We start from the raw sequence: 23,153 nt of genomic DNA on the forward strand, positions 1-23,153 counted from the left end.
TAAAGATAATAATGAATAAGATTATCTGGTCAGATCCTAGATCAGTACTCCTACTCTGAGATGCTTTGTAGATACTGGCCCAGGATTCAAACAAACTACAATGCACAGACATCACATTTAACTTTTAAAAAGGTTATGTTTGACTAAATGCAATTGCTCTACCCATTATACACGAATCAATTACTTAATGAATTCATTGAGTGTTCAGCAAGAGTGAAGACAAAATATGTATTAGTTCACACTGCAGTAAATAAAGACATAGCACATACATCTCCACTTTAATTCTGTTTTCTACATCAAGCTGCACCAGTGTCCAAAATGAACACATTCATACTGCGCCGTAAAAATGTTTTTTTTTTGTTGCTACAATATGGTTTCATTACAAGTTCATATGCAGAGGGGGAAAAAAATATTTGGGATTCATCTATTCTCAAATGGTCATTAAAAAGCTCCATGAATCACACAAAAGAAAGATGGTTGGGGGGGAGGGGGAGTGGAAGATTTAATGGCGAACATTTGTTTTTTAAAATTTGACAGTCAGTGCCAAACAGTTAGTCCAAAGCCCCTCTCAGAAGTTTATGAAATGGGGGGGCCTTGTGGTACAGTAGTAGTAAATGTACTATGCCTGTAGTAGTAAATGTACTATGCCTGTAAAACACACAAGTAATTATCCCAGACAAGTCAAGAAACTAAATTAGCATTGCAGGGCACTCATCAGTATACACACACACACACCAGTGCTGTATTCAGTTCCTCAGATTTAAAAATTAAATACTTAATTCATAGGTGTAGATTAAATAAATCAAGCCTTGGAATATAAACAATGCACATTTACAGTAAATGACACAAAACATGTTCGTTTTTAAAAGTTTTTTTTACAGGCACATTGAGGACAAAAGAAGACCGTTTACCATGTCCTCATGTCTTCACCGAATCATCCAAGCCGTGAAAGATGGCCAAACATTGCAGTGCACTTCAAATGACAAGATTCGAAGCCAGCCATCCTCTGTGCCACGAAGCAGCAGAGAACAATGTGACAGAAACACAAATGTGTAGATATTAACCAGTGCATATATATATTTTTTTTTACAGACCAGGTGTGTGTAATCATGGCTCTCCGGAATACCAAAAACAAACTATTCTGCCTCAAAAAGATATCCACAGGTAAAAAAAATGAAAGACAGTCACAACCGAAAAATTACCTAAAAGAAAAAACATGAAGTGTATCATCGCCCACTATCATTTCCCTAGCTCTAATATCCCCTCCATCTTTCAGGACTTTAATCTTCACAAAAACTTACTCAAAACCATTTCTTCATCACAATACCTGTGATAACACCTCAACAAAATAAAAATGGGTCCGTTTGGGATTTATTGTCTAGTTTAGCGGTAGAAACCGGCCTCTTGTGAAGAGATTTTGTGGTGAGAGAAGGCTGTTGCCTCTCCCTGGCTGACAAGGTTGGCGCTATGGCTGCGTCAGGCGCGACTGGCAGAACTGGGCGGTGGGGGCCCATCACTCGTCCGAACCAGCAGAGCGCTTCTGTGTCCGCTTGCGGGGAGATCGTCTGGGGGAAGCCTTGTCTGGGGAAACGACAGGAGAGGTTTAGGGAAGGTTTGCAGGTGGTGTCCTTTTTAGATGTCATTCTTTTTGCATCAGATTCTTTTTGCATAGGTGCATTCTACAATCAACACCTAGCAGCTTGTAGATCTGTAAGAATTGGATGAGTTATGGTAGAAACTCCACATAGGCAAATATGGCAATGAGGTCTATATCAAATTGACCCTTTCAGACCTATGCGGAGTGTCTCTAGGGACTGACGTCAGTGACCATAGCCAATTGACTGACCATAGATGCTACAACAGAGAATTACATGAATCAATGATTGAGATATCAGTGGTTCTGAATATGCTAATTTAATTCACAGTTGAGTCAAAAAGATGCGTTCTTTAGGACTACAACTAGAGAAAATTTAACATTTAGCTAAACTACTACCGCTCACTCCTGATAGAAAGGGAAGCCTCACCTCGCCGACTCTGCACTGAAGACGCAAGGAAAGAGGGAGAGAGAGAAAAGAGAATGAACCCATGCCCAGAGAGAGAACAGGTAGTTTCGAAACACCAAACAAACAGAGAGAATTCTAGAAAAGTTAAATATCCCCAAAGGTGACAACAGGCATCTATGGAAACATTGCAACGTTACAAAGCTGACAGCTGTTGGTGAACTAGAGGGGATTGCACAATAGAGGAGCATGTAGGCTGTAGAAAGAGGACCACAGCAAGGACGGGGCATAGCAGCTAGGATGTACTTACACTTCAGTCATCTTAAAAGTATTTCATTTGACACTTTAGCTTAATTTTTTTTTTTTTTTATCCATGCAGCGCAATCTAAGATATACCCATATATTTCACTTTATACTGTTAGTAACCTAGGCGCAGCTGTTGAAGGTGCTGGCACCCCGGTGGCTAATGGCTAGCATAAACAGCTTGCTCCCCTATGGTTACTAGCTAGCATAATGACCTGTGGCTAATGGCTAGCATAAACAGCTTGCTCCCCTATGGTTACTAGCTAGCATAATGACCTGTAGGTCATGGCTAGCATAAACAGCTTGCTCCCCTATGGTTACTAGCTAGCATAATGACCTGTAGCTAATGGCTAGCATAAACAGCTTGCTCCCTTATGGTTACTAGCTAGCATAATGACCTGTGGCTAATGGCTAGCATAAACAGCTTGCTCCCCTATGGTTACTAGCTAGCATAATGACCTGTGGCTAATGGCTAGCATAAACAGCTTGCTCCCCTATGGTTACTAGCAAGCATAATGACCTGTGGCTAATGGCTAGCATAAACAGCTTGCTCCCCTATGGCTACTAGCAAGCATAATGTCCTGTGGCTAATGGCTAGCATAAAACAGTTAGCTCCCCTGTGGCTACTAGCTAGCATAATGTTGAATGAGTGAGTGGTGAAGACTTACTGATCTGGTTAAGGGTCTCCTGGGGAATCCAGCTCATGTCCACATCGTTGTGGCTAGAAGTGCCCATCTCCACCTTGGCAGCTGGCCGCCTCCTCTGCACCGGGTGGGGGAGAACACAAGAGTGACCGAACCGTTGAGGAAGCCACAAAACTTATACTTTCACTCGACTTCTACATAAACAAAACCCTAAAATTGTCTTAACTCTTTATCCCCCTCAGTCTTCTGAAATGTTCTAGTGTGGGTTACACTTGAACTTTATTAATACAACATTGAAACACAATCTCCAAAACCCATCTTCCACACCCTTTTCAACATTGTTCCCCTAGTTCTTATACTTTAATTCATTTCCTAGTAGTAGTAGTAGTAGTAGTAGTAGTAGTAGTGATGGTGGAGCATACATACATTTTGCCCTCATTCTTGCTTTTCAACGAAATAGCTAAAACCGAACCAGCCTCTTTCCCTATCTACCTCCATGTTCCTCAGAAAAGTAGTGGTACTAGCTCGAATCCTTTTCTGACTCTCACTGTGTTCAACCTGAAAAAAGGACATTGACTCATCAACTGACAATCATTTGAACTGGGAGAATCCCACTGATGAATGTGAAGAGGCATCTCCTAATTCCTCTCTCTCTGGACTGCTCATCTACCAACATTCTATGTAAATCAGGCCATGGTGCATTGCTTCAGCAAAGCTATCGAAAGTACATATCTTTCGGTCTTCATATCACTCTCGGAAAAACGAGGACAGCACACACAAAGGAAAAATATGCTTAAAAGTTGCACTACGCGGAAATCGCTCCGCAACTTCATGGTAGCTAAAATTCTAATAGTTCAAGGAATTTCAGTTAGTGACAAAAAAAGCAAGTACAGTGTTGAGAATCATTGTACCATCTAAACCACTGAAATACATTGACCATAACCAAAAATATTGTATTTTCAGCTGGTGTTCAAAACAGAAAGTAGAAGACGCAAAAACAAAACTTAAGAATGGGAAGCATAGAAAAAGCGCACATACAACAGATCTACCGCTTCTTAGACCTGCTTTTAATGAGAATGACAGAACTACAACTCATTTCTATCTGAATTTGGTCAGGTCACCCAAAAAGTTACATAGTGCAGCTTTAATCTATTATTCTCCTGCATTCAGTGGCGTCGGCTTTGTAGCTTTACCTTTCTGGACTCTAGCAGCTGATGAAGGCCTACCACCACCAGCAGACCCAAACCAGACAGGAACACATACATGAAGATCCTAGAGATACAGAAGACAGAGAGGAGTTAAGACACCTGGTGTGGCAGCTGTTTGTTTGGCAGCCATCCCCAATAGAGTGGTTTCATTTAGCCCTTCTGAAAGTCTTCCAACACAGGGCTAGCCCATCTAGTCTCACTTACGTCTCTCCATCCAGTCCGTCCTCTCTCTCGGTGATGGTCACTGTCTGGTTGAACACAGCATCCTGGAACAAGTTACCCTGAGAGAGGCACAAGGGAGAGGCTCAGATATCACGTCCAGCTAGTGAACTATCATTCATCTTTCCCCATTTGATATGAAAGTGCAACCTCACAAGCAAAGGAAAGATGTCAGCCACACACCACTATAAAAAATGAATGAAAGAAGCTTCACAGCTATAAGTTATATCTCAACACTTGCCAAGAAAAAGGAAACTGAAAAACAACACCCATGACCATTCTTGATAGTCTTTTTCACAAATGATTGCCTATCAAGAATGGCTGACTAATCACAGACAAGAGCCAAGGCCCACTTACGTTGCTGTCCTTGTAGTTGAGGTTGATAACCAGGCCGAAGGGGCGCCCGCCCATGGGCTCGGCAGGGATGAAAGAGTACTCAAATGTGGCCTGGCGCCCGGCAGGCACCACTATGCCCAGCTGCAGGGCTGTGAAGTTCTGGATGTAAAACTGGAAGTCCTGCGGGTAGCGGAAGGATGCGTCCAGCGACTCCACCACAAAGTTGTCGCTGCCTTTGTTGGTGAAGCCCATCAGGAACTTCACAATGTCGTTAGCTGGGAAGTCTGAAGGCAAAAAACAGGAGAAAGAGCAACAGAAGAGTAGGAGTGGTGGCTTTAAGGTGAATTTGAAGCACACAGGCTTGTCAGAATCAGATAAATTCCTTTTCATTCAAGTAATTGAGCAGACATTTGTTCAGTGTAATGTGCAATGAATGCACCAACAAATGAGGTTGAAACATATATCCTAAGCATCGTAGCTAAGTCAACCCATCTACAAATACTAGTCAGTCTTAAAATTGAAGTGAAAACAAGCAGTTCAAAACAATCATGAGGAAATTATGTGCAAAATTCAACATGCAGATATGTTGAGACGAGCCCTAGTCTGTGCCCATACTCCTACCATCTCCCTTGACGAAGAGGATGGTGGTGTCAGCATTGGGGGAGGCTTTCACATCTCCTCCTACGGCTTCCTCCTCCTCTTCCTCTTTTTCTTCTGTCTAAAATATACAAAAAAAGACATTACGTTTATTTATTTCTACACAAAAAAAGCCTAGGGAGGTAGACAAAAGTAGCCTAATCTCTTACCAATTCCGTATTTTCATCATCTTCAACTTCGGCCTCGTCATCCTCATCCTCTGCGTTCACGTCAACATCATCCACAGCATCTTCATCAGCCGCCTCCTCGTCCTCAGTAGCATCCTGGGCTGCCACCAATGGCCCTGCATTGATTGTAAGGAAATACATCCAACTTCAAATCTCACAAAATCCAATTTTGTGAAAACTAACTTGAAAAAATGAATCCTATTAATATGTTCACATCACCAGACCTACTATGGCTGTATCAAGGGCGTCGAGCTAGGTTTTTGATGTGAATTGACAGGAGATGAAGACTAGGCATAGAATGGTGAAGAGGAGGAGTCTACAGTGTCTAGAAGAGACTTCACTATACATTTTTTGGGATTCAGGTTCACTCAAACATTGTTTTAAGAGTAGTTTTACTATTGGCGAATACAGCTGATTTTGGGTTTATATATGGATTCGCTCTCAAATATTTGTCATCTGATGTATTAGTTTCCATCGTTCAATCAAAACTTCGCTGCCAGATCCTGATATCAGGGCATAAAAACTATAATCGGTGTCCTGAATTAGTCTAATGTTCATGTGCGTCCAGCTATATTCTGTCACAGTTTGTTTTCCCTGGATAAACTAGCTGAACTATGCTAGTTTTTCATCCTCATTGCCAAACTTCAGAAATACTGCACCCTCAACTTAAAGTCCTTTGCTAGTTATACAATCATGTAAATAAGACATTTTCTAGAAAGAAACTGAAATGATTTGTTTGTGGAATAGTCATGACTGGTTCAAGCCATCTGTCGTGTCGTCAGACAATGGTGGCGAAGGATATCATTGCTACTTAAGTTCAGTTTGGAGATGCACCAGCGTCATCGGCGCCAGGTTAGCTGGACGTTTCTGACTGGTCTTGGAACTGAAAACGGGCAGCCTTTCCCCTCTTGGCTCGATGGGATATATAGTGATTTTGTCAACATAGCCAGATATGTACAAAGTCTTGTACCTTTAACCTTTTTAATCTGACTACCCAATTTGTTGATTAAATCAGACTATTAATATACTGAACAAAAATATAAAAAAATGCAACATGTAAAGTGTTGGTCCACTTTTGTCCACAAATGCAGAAAAAGCTAATTTCTCTCAAATTTGGTGCACAAATTGATTTACATCCCTGTTAATGAGCATTTCTCCTTTGCCAAGATAATCCATCCATTTGTCAGGTGTGGCATATCAAGAAGCTCATTAAACAGCAGAATCATTACACGGGTACACCTTGCGTTGCGACAATAAAAGCAACTAAAATGTGCAGTTGGGTCACCCAATGACACAGATGTCTCAAGTTAAGGGAGTGTGCAATTGGCATGCTGACTGCAGGAATGTCCACCAGAGCTGTCGCCAGAGAACATACTGTTAATTGCTCTACCATATGCCGTAGCCGTCGTTTAAGAGAATTTGGTAGTACGTCCAACTGGCCTCCGCAGATCACGTGTGTGGTGTTGCGTGGGCAAGCAGTTTGCCGATGTGAATGTTGGTGGCAATATGGTTATTGGATGGGCAGGCATAAGCTATGGACAACGAACACAATTGCATTTTATCGATGGCAATTTGAATGCACAGAGATACCGTGACGAGATCCTGAGGCCCATTGTCATGCCATTCATCTGCCGCCATCACCTCATGTTTCAGAATGATAACGCTGGACCCCATTTCGCAAGGATCTGTACACAATTCCTGGAAGCTGAAAATGTTGCAGTTCTTCCATGGCCTGCATACTCAGACATGTCACCCATTGAGCATGTTTGGGATGCTCTGTATCAACATTTAAGACCGAGTGTTCCAGTTCCCAACAATATCCAGTAACTTAGCACAGCCAATGAAGTGGGACAACATTCCACAGGCCAAAATCAACAGCCTGATCAAATCTAAGTGAAGGAGATGTGTCGAGCTGCATGAGGCAAATGGTGGTCACTGGTTTTCAGAGCCATGCCCTCCCTACTTTTTTTTAAAAGGTATATGTGACCAACGGATGCATATCGGTATTTCCATGTGAAATCCATAGATTAGGGCCTAATTAATGCATTTCAATTGATTTATTGCCTTATATGAACTAACTCATTGAAACCTTTGAAAAATGTTGCGTTTCTCATTTGGTTCATGATCGACAACGTTAACTGCTAGCTAGTAGTAATAGCTAGACATTCCACCAAAGTGCACAAGTACAGATAGTTAGCTAGATTAAATGGACAATCAGCACAACAGAAATACATTTAACTAGGTGATGGTGTAGATACAAATGAGCAACTTGTTTAGTAAACCTAGATAGCTGGCTACATGAATGACAGCTAGCAGCAAGCTGGCTGGTAAGGACACGTCAGTCTACCTACTGTAGTTACCGTAGCTTCCACTTTTGACTGAGCAAGAATCTATTAAATTACATTTGAAATGAATAGGTACTAAAACATGTAGCCAGTATCGAAACCGATACAACTTATGAGGACAGTAGTTACAATGCCGTACTAGCAGAAAATAACATTTGCATATGTCAAAATGCGCATGGGACACTGTCAGACAGTGGCCTTCCATAAAGCTAACGTTAACTGTAATAGCCAAAGCTATTTCAATTCAGCTAGTCAACCTAATTCCAGTTCGATAGACTCACCTTTCATGATAATCGTTGCCGGGAAAGCTAGTAATACTAGCAAAAGCAGTTTAGGTAGAAATGTCATCATTTTGATGTAAAATCAGTAAGCCTCCTTCACTATGAAACGTAGTGATTCCCTGAAGCCTAGCTGCTACTTCTTCTTCGATTAGGTTTAACGGCGGTTGGCATCCAATAAACGTTGCATTACTGCCACCTACTAGACTCGAGCACAACTCCCTTACACTTTTATTGAAAAAATAAATAAACAAACAAATACCCTACCATCTAACACTACACTCACCCCCCAAAAATGTTCCACTATTTAAATATATTTATTCCCACCTCAGGCCAACCGAGTGGCGCAGTGGTCTAAGGCAATGCATCTCAGTGCTCGAGGTGACACTACAGACCTTGGTTTGATTCCAGGCTGTATCACAACCAGTCAGGATTGGGAGTCCCATAGGGCGGCGCACAATTGGCCCAGCGTCGTCCGGGTTAGGGTTTGGCTGGGGTAGGCCATTATTGTAAATAAGAATTTGTTCTTAACTGACTTGCCTGGTTAAAAAAAGAAAACTCTGTCAAGTCTCGCACACCCAAATACCTCTCTGCAGCTGCCACCACAACCTCAATTTTCTGCGACTTATGTTCCATCCCTGCAGTACAGTTGATAACCATTGCTACAAATGGTAAAAATCAAATTTTACTGAAACATAAACTCAGCAAAAAAAGAAAGGTCCTTTTTTCAGGACCCTGTCTTTCAAAGATAATTTGTAAAAATGTAAAAATAACTTCACAGATCTTCATTGTAAAGGTTTTGAACACGGTTTCCCATGCTTGTTCAATGAACCATAAACAATTAATGAACATGCATCTGTGGAATGGTCGTTAAGACACTAACAGCTTACGGACGGTAGGCAATTAAGGTCACAGTTATGAAAACTTAGGACACTAAAGAGGCCTTTCTACTGACTCTGAAAAACACCAAAAGAAAGATGCCTAGGGTCCCTGCTCATCTACGTGAACGTGATTTAGGCATGCTGCAAGGAGGCATTCGGACTGCAGATGTGGCCAGGGCAATAAATTGCTATGTCTGTACTGTGAGATGCACTACAGGGAGACAGGACGGACAGCTGATCGTCCTCACTGTGGCAGACCACGTGTAACAACACCTGCACAGGATCGGTACATCCGAACATCACACCTGCGGAACTGGTACAGGATGGCAACAAAAACTGCCCGAGTTACACCAGGAACGCACAATCCCTCCATCAGTGCTCAGACTGTGTGCAATAGGCTGAGAGAGGCTGGACTGAGGGCTTGTAGGCCTGTTGTAAGGCAGGTCCTCACCAGACATCTCTGGCAACAACGTCGCCTATGGGCACAAACCCACCGTCGCTGGACCCGACAGGACTGGAAAACAGTGCTCTTCACTGATGAGTCACGGTTTTGTCTCACCAGGGGTGATGGTCGGATCCACGTTTATCGTCGAAGGAATGACCGTTACACCGAGGCCTGTACTCTGAAGTGGGATCGATTTGGAGGTGGAGGGTCCATCATTTTCTGGGGCGGTGTGTCACAGCATCATCAGACTGAGCTTGTTGTCATTGCAGGCAATCTCAATGCTGTGCGTTACAGGGAAGACATCCTCCTCCCTCATGTGGTACCCTTCCTGCAGGCTCATCCTGACATGACCCTCCAGCATGTCAATGCCACCAGCCATACTGCATGGCTACCACAGTATTCTGAGTGATACACCATCCCGGCTGGTTTGCGCTTAGTGGGACTATCATTTATTTTTCAACAGGACAATGACCCAACACACCTCCAGGTTGTATAAGGGTTATTTGACCAAGAAGGAGAGTGCTGGAGTGCTGCATCAGATGACCTGGCCTCCACAATCACCCAACCTCAACCCAATTGAGATTTTGGAGGAGTTGGACTGCAGAGTGAAGGAAAAGCAGCCAACAAGTGCTCAGAATATGTGGGAACTCCTTCAAGACTGTTGGAAAAGCATTCCAGGGGAAGCGGTTTGAGAGAATGCCAAGAGTGTGCAAAGTTGTCATCAAGGCAAAGGGTGGCTACTTTGAAGAATCTCAGATATTTGTTTGACACTTTTTTTAGTTATTACATGATTCCATATGTGTTATTTCATAGTTTTGATGTCTTCACCATTATTCTACAATATGGATAATATTAAAATAAAGAAAAACCCTTGAATGAGTAGGTTTTTCCAAACTTTTGACTGGTACTGTATCTGTAACACATCATCATCACATCTGAAGGGATTTACCTGAATTTACTTTTTGTGAGAGGACGTGGGTAGATATCTTCATTTTGTAAGCCTATATTTCTTTAAAACGAATGAATACATTACATTTCCCATCAAATAGTACACAGAGGCATTTAGATGTGTGACTTGACCTTTATAGTACACTCCCGGGTTGTAAAGTGGAAATGAAGTAAGATGGTGTTCGAAGGAGAATGAGTCAAGAAATACATATTTCTCTGCATGTCTTCAAAAGTCATTTCTGCAGTCACAGTGTTTCACAGCTGTCGTCAAATTAAACAGCCTATGGAGAAAGAAGATGTAGTGAGAGATGGATCATTTGCTCAAATGTATGATGGGAGGGATAATTAATGAATGAATATGCCTACAGACCTCAACAAAGTCCTCTTCAATGAATTCAGACTCCTCAAGATCTTCTGCTTCTTCCTCCATACTGTCTTTAGTGCATGGAGAGCCTTTCTGATCATCCTTAATCACATATTCCACTTCATCGTCTATCTCTCCTCCTTTCAATGTTTTATGCAATTTCTCCAGGCTGGCACCAAAGTTCCAGATGGCTTGGTTTCTGCTTGCATCAGTCTTACCCGGACTGTCGACTTTGGTCTCTAGTTGTCTTAGAAGAAGGCACACTTGAGCCACACCTGGCCCCTCTGAACTCAATGGAAGCTGCATCTCAAAGCACGGATCCCCGCCGCTCCTTTTGAGATGTAGGTAAAGACTGTAGTCTGCTATAGAGTTGCTGTAGAGCTTCACCTTCTCATCCACCCCCTTCTCATGCAGAGAGCCATTCTCCTCCACCGATTTTGGAGGCTGCATAGCACCTTCCTCACTTTCCTCACCTCCCTTATTTCCATGGCCCAGCAATGACCTCCTCTCCCCTTCCTCCACAAATGGTAGCATTCTCCCAGGCCTCCTACTCCGCTTGTTCTGGCAATCCACCAGACACCTATCCTTCTCCCGGCAGGCCTTTCTCAGCCTGTCGGTGGTGAGAGCCAGGATCCAGTTGGCCTCTCTCAGGTCGTGGATCTCCTGGTCCTTGTGGCGGCGGCTCTCCCTGGCCAGCCTGAGGCCTCTCTCGCTGACCTCGGCCCTCTCTAGCAAGTCCGACTCCATGTTCCTCAGCTGGGCGTTCTCCAACTCCAGCCGACTCAGCACCCGTTCGTACTCGGCCAGACAGTGGCTCACCTGGCGCAGGTGGGCGATTTCGTCCGACACGTACAGAAGCTCACTCCACAGAAAATGTTTGGATTGGTCATTGCCAGGGACAGGGGTGGGGTCATGAGCAGGGGCATGGCAAACCAAATCTGTCACAGTCGTTTGCATCTGTGGACAGTTTATGGGGTTGAAAGATATAAAGACCTACTTATCTAGGCTATTGAGGAATGATCACTTTCTAGCTCATTAAGTAAATCAGGTGATTAGACGGATGAGAAAACAAAATGACTGAGTACATACAGAAAACGAAAAGGAACTTTTGCGATTGAAAAAGTCAAGGTAGTTCCTCCCTGTTTCAGGTTTTCTTCTGTTTGACGCCTAAACACAACCAGGGTGTATTATACCACTAACCCTAGCTTCAGGTCCACATCCCGGTCCAACCCTAACCCTAACTTCAGCCACAACTCTAACCCTAGCTCCCGGTCCACATCTCAGTTCAACCCTAACCCTAACTTCATGCCCACATCCCGGTTCAACTCTAACCCTAGCTCCATCCAGAACTCTAACTCCATCCACAACTCTAACCCTAGCTCCATCCACAACCCTAGCTTCATGTCCACGTACTGGTTCAACGCTAACCCTAGCTCCAACCACAACCCTGACCCTAGCTTCAGGTCCACATCCTGGTACAACCCTAACTCTTAACCACAACCTAGCTTCATAGCTTCTGTACATGTGACTCACCCTCAACCCTCACCCTAGCCCCATGTCCACATCCTGGTACAATCAATATGGTTCCTATATAACCTATAAACTTACGGGTGAGGATGAAGCCATCTCAGGTTGTGTTTGAGTAGTAACAGCGTGATTCCCATTTATTGGAATGTTCCGCCCCCGGTGGACACATTGTGAGTCTGTGATTAGTTCATTTGGAGGTGCTGATGATAGGTGCTCTGATGATAGGTGCTCTGATGATAGGTGCTCTGATGATAGGTGCTCTGATGATAGGTGCTGGCCTAGGTAGTCCACAGGATCTGTTTGGTCTAGGTCCATTCCGTTATACTGTTCAATGACAAGTGTATCAGGGTATTTTTCGTGTTAGTCCAATTACACACTGAGTCCCTCACTCACTGTCCTTTCAGACCTGATGAGAGTGCACCCAGAATTACCTGATACATAAGGCATGATTCATTCTGGATATTTTCATGTAACATTTGTATGGATTTTTTAAACCAGAATTGATTGAAACATTAGGTGAATATTACAATTATTGCTGAGATGATCAAATGGGGCAGGTGAGTTGTGCTATATTTATGGAAAATAAAACATGCAGTATTTAATCATCTTAACAAGTAATGAATTCAGGTTGTACATTATTTGGATAATAAATCCTTACAACTTGGCCTATCCTTGACTTGATATCATAACTGTCATCTCTATTTTTCTACAGTAGTAGTGCATTTCCTACCTGTTGCTCCCATGTACATAGATGTATGGCCTAGAAATTATGATGCAATGTGGATGGATGTCATTGTGATGCGTCAATTATGATGCAATGTGGATGGATGTCATTGTGATGCGTCAATTATGATGCATCGTCAGTGCCTGCCGTGATCTTTGCACTTAGCTGTCAATATACTAGACATAGTAAGATATATAATAAGTCAAGCTACAACCAACATTTATGCACAATAACCTTAAACAAACTGTGGTATTGTTAAATGTAATACACTGACTGTGTATGTATAATCCTCCGTAGCTTGTCAAAAGGTGTTTAAATTAACCAATTACAAAATCATTGTCGACAAAGATTTTTATTTTTCTCTCGTGACACACTGCAATTAATGACCCCCCAAAAATGTAACAAATGGTTAACTGAGGAAAAAGTGACACCTCAATAAAACTCAATGTTGGCGTACAAACTGAGTAAACATTTTTTAGAGAGACATACAATTTTAAAAAAAAAATGGAACTACTAGAAGAAAAACCATTGGACAAAAAAGGCTTTATGATTTGAATAAGCAACACACCAAGCTTGAGGTTTCTTGCTGTTCCGTTATTGTCTCTTAAAGGCCAATAAATATTAGCATTTCACAACATTTTCATTTGTTACCACTTTCAGTAATAAAATGTAATGTACAAAACCACAGTAAAGAGAGAATCCCCAGCTACCATGTACCCAGAAAAGTCATTGAATGGTCACAATGGTGTGCATGGATTTTGCCTTAAGATATTATAAACCATTTATAACATGCATACTCGTAGAAGAAAATGTGCTATCTAGAACCAATAAGGGTTCTTTGGCTGTCCCCATAGGAGAACCCTTTGAATAACCCTTTTTGGTTCCAGGTAGAACCCTTTTCACAGAGGGTTCTACACGGATCCCAAAAGAGTTCTGCCTGGAACCAAAAAGGGTTCTACCTGGAACCAAAAAAGGGTTCTCCTATTGGGAAAGCCGAAGAACCCTTTTGGAGCCCTTTTTCCAAGCGTGTACTGTCATTAGTGTTTTTCTTATAGGAGCTTATGAATCAAGTGTTCACAATAGTTTAGAAATCTTAAGATTTACAATCCAACTTCATATACCATTCTTACTTGACACTGTTTAGATGGCAACATATGACAACTATGTTGCTAGTTAGCGCGAAGAGGACATAATCTAATTAAAGCCTGTGTGAGGCTAAACTGGTATTTGAGATGTAAACACTCCACTGAACTCAAAGCAAGAGGTGAGATGGTGTGACTCAATTAGAGTTTGTATCAACTATATTTACGTGTGGAGCTGGTTTAAACCTTTATGTCATCAGACTGAAACAGAATGAAGCTGCGTGTTAATGATATAACATAAGTTAAACAGCTGACTGTCTGGCAATCACTCAGGATTGTCCTGAAAATGTCATTTCTCCTTCACTCCCTCTCCCCTAATTTGTACATGAAACAAAGTTAGTATTGATGTCCAAATGCAAAATATAATAATTTAAATACAAAGGAGTACAAGAAGAATGCGGGTCCCTCCCTATTCCAGTGCTGGAGGACTGGTTGGGCGCTATTCAAGCAAACCCACTAACCACTTTTCCAGGATAAGTCAAAAACATTATTGGTCTTGTGCTGCAAGAATGCACGTTTGGAATCATGAAGTCAACACAACATTTGTGTGAAAAAATTAGAAACTGCTTAACGAATTCAAATGTGGTTTGAAGTGTGGGAATCATGATGTTTTCGACCTCTCCCAGAAAGTGGTAAATGTATTCCATTGAATAGGTCATTTTTTGTCGGCTAAATGTTGTCTATTTGAGGGTTACAATTCTCTGATTGAATGATATATACTTTTTCATTAACTGTTCACGTGGGACAAGCCACCAATGCTTTAAATTAAATCAAAAGCAAAACGTATTATTACATGATACACTTTTCCATGACCATTTTCAGCGGGTAATGTACAGTAGCTATGATAGTTTGGGTCTGTAGTCTAGACAGAGTAAACTGAACAACACCACCTAGTTCCTTTATCTCTGCTCATGTACAGTAGCCCTCCAGGACCAGACTTCAAACAGACACTTGGGGAGAGGACTCCACCAAACCATGGTAAGGCTAGCCCCTTGGGTGCATTTCAATAATCTAGAATGGCCTCCTTTCCTCATCTCCTCTCCTTCAACTGTACTGAAATTAAAAGAACTGGTGGAATCAATTTCACAGTAGGCATCCAGTCCGCCTTATCCCTTCTGCCTATCCAATCTTTTTGTTTTCACATCAGTGCTGATGGAGGAGAGGAGACAAGGAGAGAGGAAAGGAAATCGCTTAAAGACTATTGAGATGCGGCCCTTAGTTGAAGCACTCCACGTAGTTGGCAGGGAGCATGCCTGATTTGCCGGTCCTCTGAACGGTGCCGTACATCCAGCCCTCATCGATGGGCTGAGCGTTGACGATTACATCACCGTCGCGGAAGGACACCTCGTCGTGGTCCTGCGCTGCGTAGTCGTAGAGCGCCCGGTAAACTCTCTGAATGGGAGGTATGGCAACAATGTTAATCGTGTGTTTGTGTATACAAAGTTAGTTGTACAACATAAATATCAGGGGACACACGTCATTGATTGTGTGAATTCCCAAAAACAATTGTAAACAAAAGAGTGACATATTTTGGATAGTTTCCTAATTAAATTGGCCATGGCATACAAATACGATCCTGTATGAATTAACTAAACCTACTGTAGAAGAATAGACTGTTTGCGTTGGAACCATGGTGACAGATGGGGGGGACTGCTGAGACCTCACAGAGGACATGCTTGTCTGGTGCATGTAGCCGTACCCTGGCTGTTGCGGCTGGGCACTCTGATGGTACGCCCCAGGTAGCACAGGAGCTGGTAGTCAAAGACAGACAGGAAGATACAAAGACATTCATGACAAATGTTTAAGACCTTTCATTTAGTGCTCAAACTGTTTTTGAGCAGAAATACCATATCCTTAGAGTTTCACTGTGCATATTAGGTGATAGATAGAACATCACATCACAAAGGAATCAGAATGAAACCATGCCATTCTACCACAGGTCAGGTGGTAGAGGTCAGGTGGTAAAGGTCAGGTGGTAGAGGTCAGGTGGTAGAGAGACGGGGATAGAGTAAGGTACTGATAGTGATGGATGAATTAATGAATATATTAATAAATTATGTCTTCTCTTTCCACCGTGTGTTTTTATTTTTCTGACAGAGCTTACTACTTCTGTCCTGGGACTGCAGTGAGGAGCTGCTGCTGCAAACAGACAGGCTTTTGTCCCACAGGCCAGAGGCAGAAGCCAGCGAGATAACTGACTGGGCCTGCGAGAGCACCGACTGCTGAGATTGCTGCCGGCCACTGCCACAAGAGGGCGAAAGAGACCTTAGGAAAAATAAAAGTCAGGAAAATAACAGAGGCAATGGAAAGAACAAAGAGAACATGAGGAAGATGAAATTCAACTGAACGTAGAAGAGATGAGTGGCGTACTCAGGTAGAGAAATAAAGGTCTGGTTGGAGGGTGACATACAGTTGTCTAGATAAGGTGTGAGGGGAGATGAAAACATCCCGTAAAGTTTGTAGCACCAGACTGTCTCTGAAAACATTTAGACTCAACGTTACCCTGCACAAGGTCAAAGATGGAGCCTGGGTCCGTCCACTGATCCTTAAGGTCATTGACAGGGGAAAGGTCATTTAGAGAGGAAAGACAGCAGGGAAAACAGGAATACAAAGGAAAGGAAAACAGAAATACACCGCTGAAGTCATGTAGATTACATACGTCCAAACTTGGAACTTCTGCCCGCAGAGTGATAAACCTGTCACAATGGATATTTTCTGTTTCCACAAATGTAACTACATTTCCCTTTTATATCAAATACTATCTTTGGTAAATAGTTATTGTAAAGTGTCCATTTGAATTATCTGGGCATCAGCATAAAAAAATTAAAACAAATCAACTAGTTCTGGGCTTGTATCAGTAGAGGCTGCTGAGAGGAGGACGGCTCATAATAATGGCTGGAACGGAACATGGAAATCATGTGTTTGATACCATTCCATTAATTCTTGCTCCAGTGATTACCACGAGCTCGTCCTCTCCAATTAAGGTACCACCAACCTCATGTGGCTTGTATCCTGACTGACACTGAACAACCCATAATTGATAGACACTAGACAGCAATTTCATTGCAACTTTGTTTGAAGGACATCACAAATTCTTAAAAGATGAGTTGAATGAATTATCAAATTTCCCGTACTTTAAGGTCAAATCCTTTTTGAGGACGGGTGGTACCCGCCATTTTGTGTGCCACTCACCTACGATGATGCCTCCAGGTCTCCTGTCCATCTCTACCACCTGATGGTGTACTCCCTTGTAGGCTGCCTCGCTCATCATCAGGTTGTTCCGGTGGTGCATTCTCTCCATGTTTTGGTCCTCCATCACTGGGGTGCATCCTCGGCCCTTCGTCCGCTCAAAGTCCTCATGGTACTTTGCCTGCCCAAGCAAAAATGGGTGGTACACTTTCAGCATCGCGATAACAACTCAAGAGTTGTGTGTGGCAGCTTAATGAGAGGAACATTATTTATGTACATTTACACATTTGTGAAATTGTGTTACACCAGGCAAATCGGCTGTCAAGCACACACACACACACACACACACACACACACACACACACACACACACACACACACACACACACACACACACACACACACACACACACACACACACACACACACACACACACACACACACACACACACACACACCCCCTTTGTGCATGTTGGTCAGAGAGCAACGGGTGTATTTTGGTCAGTATGCAAAACAATTCATCACAAGAAACCATGTAAAAATCACTTTATTAGTAACGCACACAGACACGCTCACAGACACAGTACAGTACATTCATTATGGCTCCCTCATAACAAGGAAACAGCCATGCTGTTAACGCTTTAGCTGTGTGGGTTAAAAGTGCAGCAGTCCCACATGTGGTGCGCTTCAGTTGTGTTAGATGTCGTTCTGTGACTCCCTGACACTACTCAGTCCGGGCGTGTCCAACTCGCCGCAGGACCGCCCCTTCATCTCCTTCATCCCGCGCTGGTACTTCACCTGCAACGCACAAAAGTAGGTCGGGTTGCATCTCAATAATCTAAAATAGCTCAAAAGTAATTGGTGGTCATACTGACTAGCACACTCCCACCAAGGCCATTTCCACTACATAGTAGTGGTAGTACTTTTGGTCAGAGCTAACATATACTGTAGGTTGCCATTTAAGATGCATCCTATGTGACTTGCTGAGCTGATGTTCTCCTGGTTCTGACTGACTCTCTCCAACTCTGAGGTGACTCCCACACTGGGGGTCTGGAGCTGCTTTTTATGCTTCACCTGTGGACACAATATTCACACAACATTAAAACATTCACAACTCAGAGTTTATCCGTCTCTGCAACCAGAAAACCAGTTTGCAAACAGAAAATGACATCATTATGACGTCCCATGAGAAATTTAGCTTGCTGGGTATCATTAGTGATTGGCATCTGGGTGAAAACAGTGTCCCGGTTCAGTCACCATGGCGCCAGAGATTCTGCCTGGGCTGCTAGGCTGGGCCCCCGTGTCCCTTCAGTCTGCTCCACTCCCTCAATGGGGGATTGTTCAGCAGGGTCCACTAATGGCTGTAATGACTTAGACTGGACCAGGGCCAGTGTGAACGGCTGTCTGTGTCAGGCAGGACAGGACAGAGTTTCAGACCAAATTAGTGTACAAAAATCATTGTGGGCTTGTATCTTTCAGGAGTTTACATGGAATGGAGTGAATTAAAATGTTGAATTGTTAAATAACAACCCAGGATTTGATTGAATGGTTGTTCAGTGTGTCTGCGGTTTGTGATTTTTAGTTAGCACCATTGAAGCTGTAGAAAATCCAAACAAACCCAGATGAAAAGGGACAGGCAGACACAACAAAGAGGCCTGTTTTCAAAACAAGCTCTTCCTGTGAGGTCAAAGGTCAGACAAGGTTTAACTTCTCACCAAGCTGATGTTCTCCTGGTTTCTGCGGACCCTCTCCATGTCAACAGTTTCCATGACTACCGTCTCGCTCCCCAGCCCGTCTCTGTATTTCACCTGGACATGGAACAGAGCCGTCACACAATATTACAGTGGCCCTGTTTACGTGCTCATTGTAAAAATTGACACCATCACTCATCCTCTTGTTGATAGTTGAAGACCTTGTTACGATAAGAAAAATAAGTAAATAGATTTAGGTACAGCCTTTTCTGCTAGAGGCTGAACAATACCCTCACAGCAACATACTGGAGTTCATCCAGCCCAACGACTACATGTACGGTACATGGTTGTGTAGAACAATGGATCACATCTTATGTCACTGATTTCCTTTGTTCTCCCTGGTGAAGATGATTTCCGGAGTGTCGGTGACAGAAGACATCAGGCTTTTCAGCAGCTTTGAGTCCCAAGTGTACTGACACTGGAGGGGTAGAGCAAAAGAGTAACTGTGTTGACAGATAATACTGCATAAAAGTGTGTGTATGTGTGTACTGTGTCCCTCACTGAGCTGTTTCTCTGGTTGTTCTTCACTCTCTCAATCTCAGGGGTGTCGAACACATATGAGCCCTTCAGTTTCTCCGCCTCATCCTTGTACTTCCTCTGCATAAAGTTGAGGGAGTTTGACACACCATCCAAGCACATATCCCATTCTGTGGTGTCAAATAAAGTGCAATGCGTGGTGGGATGCTGTACTGAGAGTTATCCCTAACTGACTGCAGACAGCTTTTAGGTAGGAGGCGTGCAGTAGTTCTGATGTGTCTCGGACACTGTTCAATACGAGTTCTCCCTCAGCAGGGCTGTCTGCTTGCAGGAGGCCTGGAAGAGTCAAACACAGACTAACACGTACACGGACAGACTCAGGTCAGCTTGGCAACAACAAGACATCAAAAGGATCATGACAGAAATACTTGTTTTTGTTCCCTGTTGCAAAACGTTTTGCTACTGTGTGCCAAAGCTGAAGAACATACTCACATCCTGGTACTTTCTGCAGGTGCTGGAATTGTAGGCGAACTCATGGAAAACAGAAAGGAAAGCACTGCACACTGTTGCTCATTCTCCCAGGTGATATTTATTTACAACAACATTTCAACGTCTAGGTCGTCATCAGGCATCCATATCCCAGCTGGTGGAAGGTCCTATATATAGGGGCAATATTCAGTGACATCACTTCCTGAAAAAGGAGGTTAAAAATATATAACATAGGTTCACAATATTAACATTCAATGTATCAAAATATATGATCATACACAAGGAATGTGATCAATATTTACAGTAATATACAGTTGAAGTCGGAAGTTTACATACACCTTAGCCAAATTCATTTAAACTCAGTTTTTTACAATTCTAGACATTTAATCCTAGTAAAAATTCCCTGTCTTGGGTCAGTTAGGATCACCACTTTATTTTAAGAATGTGAAATGTCAGAATAATAGTATAGTGAATTATTTATTTCAGGTTTGATTTCTGTCATCCCAGTGGGTCAGAAGTTTACATACACTCAATTAGTATTTGGTAGCATTGCCTTTAAATTGTTTAACTTGGGTCAAACGTTTCAGGTAGCCTTCCACAAGCTTCCCACAATAAGTTGGGTGAATTTTGGCCCACTCCTCCTGACAGAGCTGGTTTGTAGGCCTCCTTGCTCGCACACACTTTTTCAGTTCCTCCCACAAATGTTCTATAGGATTGAGGTCAGGGCTTTGTGATGGCGACACCAATACCCTGACTTTGCTGTCCTTAAGCCATTTTGCCACAACTTTGGAAGTATGCTTGAGGTCATTGTCCATTTGGAAGACCCATTTGCGACCAAGCTTTAACTTCCTTACCCATGTCTTGAGATGTTGCTTCAATATATCCTCATAATTTTCCATCCTCATGATGCCATCTATTTTGTGAAGTGCACCAGTCCCTCCTGCAGCAAAGCACCCACACAACATGATGCTGCCACACCCGTGCATCACGGTTGGGATGGTGTTCTTCGGCTTGCAAGCCTCCCCCTTTTTCCTCCAAACATAACAATGGTCATTATGACCAAACAGTTCTATTTTTGTTTCATCAGACCAGAGGACATTTCTCCAAAAAGTATGATCTTTGTCCCCATGTGCAGTTGCAAACCATAGTCTGGCTTTTTTTATGACGGTTTTGGAGCAGTGGCTTCTTCCTTGCTGAGCGGCCTTTCAGGTGATGTCGATATAGGACTCGTTTTTACTGTGGAAATAGATACTTTTGTACCTGTTTCCTCCAGCATCTTCACAAGGTCCTTTGCTGTTATTCTGGGATTGATTTGCACTTTTTGCGCCAAAGTACGTTCATCTCTAGGAGACAGAATGAGTCTCCTTCCTGAGCGGTCTGACGGCTGTGTGGTCCCATGGTGTTTATACTTGCGTACTATTGTTTGTACAGATGAATGTGGTACCTTCAGGCGTTTGGAAATTGCTCCCAAGGATGAACCAGACTTGTGGAGGTCCACAATTTTTTTTCTGAGGACTTGGCTGATTTCTTTTGATTTCCCCATGATGTCAAGTGAAGAGGCACTGAGTTTGAAGGCAGGCCTTGAAATACACTCACAGGTACATCTCAATTGACACAAATGTAAATTAGCCTATCGGAAGCATCTAAAGCAATGACATAATTTTCTGTAATTTTCCAAGCTGTTTAAAAGCACAGTCAACTTAGTGTATGTAAACTTCTGACTCACTGGAATTGTGATACAGTGAATAATAAGAGAAACAATCTGTCTATAAACAATTGTTGGAAAAATTACTTGTGTCATGTACAAAGTAGATGTCATAACAGACTTGCCAAAACTATAGTTTGTTAACAAGAAATTTGTGGAGTGGTTGAAAAACGAGTTTAAATGACTTCAACCTAAGTGTATGTAAACGTCCGACTCCAACTGTATGTACATACACATGCAATATTTAATTAGGATAAAAAACACAATCATTTGGACATTTTGAAACGATAAAAATATTTTCAAGTCAAACTCCTTGTTAAGGCCAAGAGGAGGCAGTGTGTTCAGCCTGTGGACCCAGAAAGATTCCCTTTGTAGAAGTTTCCTCTCATTGTCTCCTCCCCTGCGTGGCACCTTGACCATTTCTATTCCAATGTGTCTCAGAGAACTAATAGAATGTCCAGTTAGTACAAAATGAACAAAAACTGCATGCTACTGTGTGCCCTAATGAACTTGACCAAGGTCTCAAATGAAGGCCTCGACAGAACATAGACAGGCACGTTATAGACTCTAAAATTAATGTTTAATGAGGCGGTTTCATAAGAGAGAGATGCAGACAAGCGAATCTTGGGCCAATCTATAAGTGATGATGGAGGGCCATACGTAGTCTGTGAGCGTTGCTGTTGTGTAATGGAGCCCTGAGGCTGAACGGGTCCTGACAGTCCATCTGCTGCCTGTTATTTTGCCTGATTATAATGACTCTGGGCTGATTAGTATTAGTGTAAAACAGAGTGGGTGTTCTCAGATGATTTTGTTTTTCTCACAAAACAGATGTGATTCTTTAGCGGTGTGTCACATTTAAAGTACTGAGAACTTAAAATATGACAAATATGTCTGGTTCCATTTCAGCCTCAACCCAAGGTGAGGATTCTAGGAGACAAAAAAATATGGCATTTACCTCACTCATCCCACAGTTGTACAACACGGTTGGGGTCGACTCCCCTTTCAATTCATGTCAATTAAAAATGGTCCTTTGTTGTTAATGTGGATATCTTCAACTCAATAAGTTCAATGTCAATCCACCTCCTGAATTGACTGAACAAAAATGTGGAATTGACCCCAACCCTGGTGAATACACTGGCGATTTGTTCTCAAGTCCTAAGACGTCTGACGTGCTTCTCATCCAAAAGGACCCCGCTTCAACTCTTTCTAGTTTACACCAAACCCTCAATTTGCCTTTAAAAGGTTCCCATGGTAACTGCTAACGCAGCAGCCTGAATTTTTAGCTAAGTGCACGTTGAGAGAAATAAAACAGAGGAAGCTCAATGGAACAAACCCCAGAGACAGAAGAGGAGT

The 23,153-nt window shown here is 42.6% G+C and overlaps 3 protein-coding genes across 7 annotated transcripts in view; all 3 read right to left on the reverse strand.

Annotated features, from left to right (window-relative positions):
* Positions 1-262: 262 nt before the first annotated feature.
* LOC118371118 (translocon-associated protein subunit alpha-like) lies at positions 263-8,409 on the reverse strand. 2 transcript variants are annotated; one of them, XM_035756438.2, is made up of 9 exons: positions 8,161-8,409; positions 5,517-5,650; positions 5,332-5,428; positions 4,732-4,994; positions 4,360-4,436; positions 4,141-4,219; positions 2,972-3,065; positions 2,025-2,039; positions 263-1,581 (listed from the first exon to the last, which is right to left on the reverse strand). In XM_035756438.2, exons 1-9 carry the CDS (start codon positions 8,228-8,230, stop codon positions 1,514-1,516), a joined length of 897 nt encoding a protein of 298 aa, XP_035612331.1. In that variant the 5' UTR covers positions 8,231-8,409; the 3' UTR covers positions 263-1,513. The 2 variants fall into 2 exon arrangements, with proteins under 2 accessions (XP_035612331.1, XP_035612332.1); XM_035756439.2 differs by lacking the exon at positions 2,025-2,039 and having other exon boundaries at positions 8,161-8,400.
* Positions 8,410-13,379: 4,970 nt separating this feature from the next.
* The window catches only part of LOC118371119 (LIM zinc-binding domain-containing Nebulette-like), an 80,164-nt gene continuing 70,390 nt past the window's right edge, over positions 13,380-23,153 (reverse strand). Inside the window, exons 6-8 of the mRNA XM_035756440.2 lie at positions 17,381-17,558; positions 15,788-15,939; positions 13,380-15,580 (exon numbers count right to left, since the gene is read on the reverse strand). Of these exons, the coding sequence (XP_035612333.1) occupies positions 15,404-15,580; positions 15,788-15,939; positions 17,381-17,558 (507 nt within the window). The 3' untranslated portion in view covers positions 13,380-15,403. The remainder of the gene's footprint in view (positions 15,581-15,787; positions 15,940-17,380; positions 17,559-23,153) is intronic.
* The window catches only part of LOC118371120 (nebulette-like), a 34,001-nt gene continuing 28,414 nt past the window's right edge, over positions 17,567-23,153 (reverse strand). For 2 of the 4 annotated variants that reach the window (XM_035756442.2, XM_052483745.1), the window contains one exon: positions 17,567-19,547. In XM_035756442.2, the coding sequence (XP_035612335.1) occupies positions 19,446-19,547 (102 nt within the window). In that variant the 3' untranslated portion in view covers positions 17,567-19,445. Of the gene's footprint in view, positions 19,963-20,098; positions 20,298-23,153 lie in introns of all 4 variants that reach the window. The other 2 variants (XR_008083913.1, XR_008083914.1) reach the window with 2 other exon arrangements.

Source organism: Oncorhynchus keta, chromosome 28 (genome assembly GCF_023373465.1).
Source record: "Oncorhynchus keta strain PuntledgeMale-10-30-2019 chromosome 28, Oket_V2, whole genome shotgun sequence".
Lineage (NCBI taxonomy): Eukaryota > Metazoa > Chordata > Actinopteri > Salmoniformes > Salmonidae > Oncorhynchus > Oncorhynchus keta.

Coding starts and splice junctions, on each gene's coding strand:
- LOC118371118 (XM_035756438.2), bottom strand. CDS start 8,230: ATGATGACATTTCTACCTAAACTGCTTTTGCTAGTATTACTAGCTTTC. Junction 5,651..8,160: donor GGCAACGATTATCATGAAAG/GTGAGTCTATCG, acceptor CAATCAATGCAG/GGCCATTGGTGGCAGCCCAG. Junction 5,429..5,516: donor ATGATGAAAATACGGAATTG/GTAAGAGATTAG, acceptor TGTATATTTTAG/ACAGAAGAAAAAGAGGAAGA.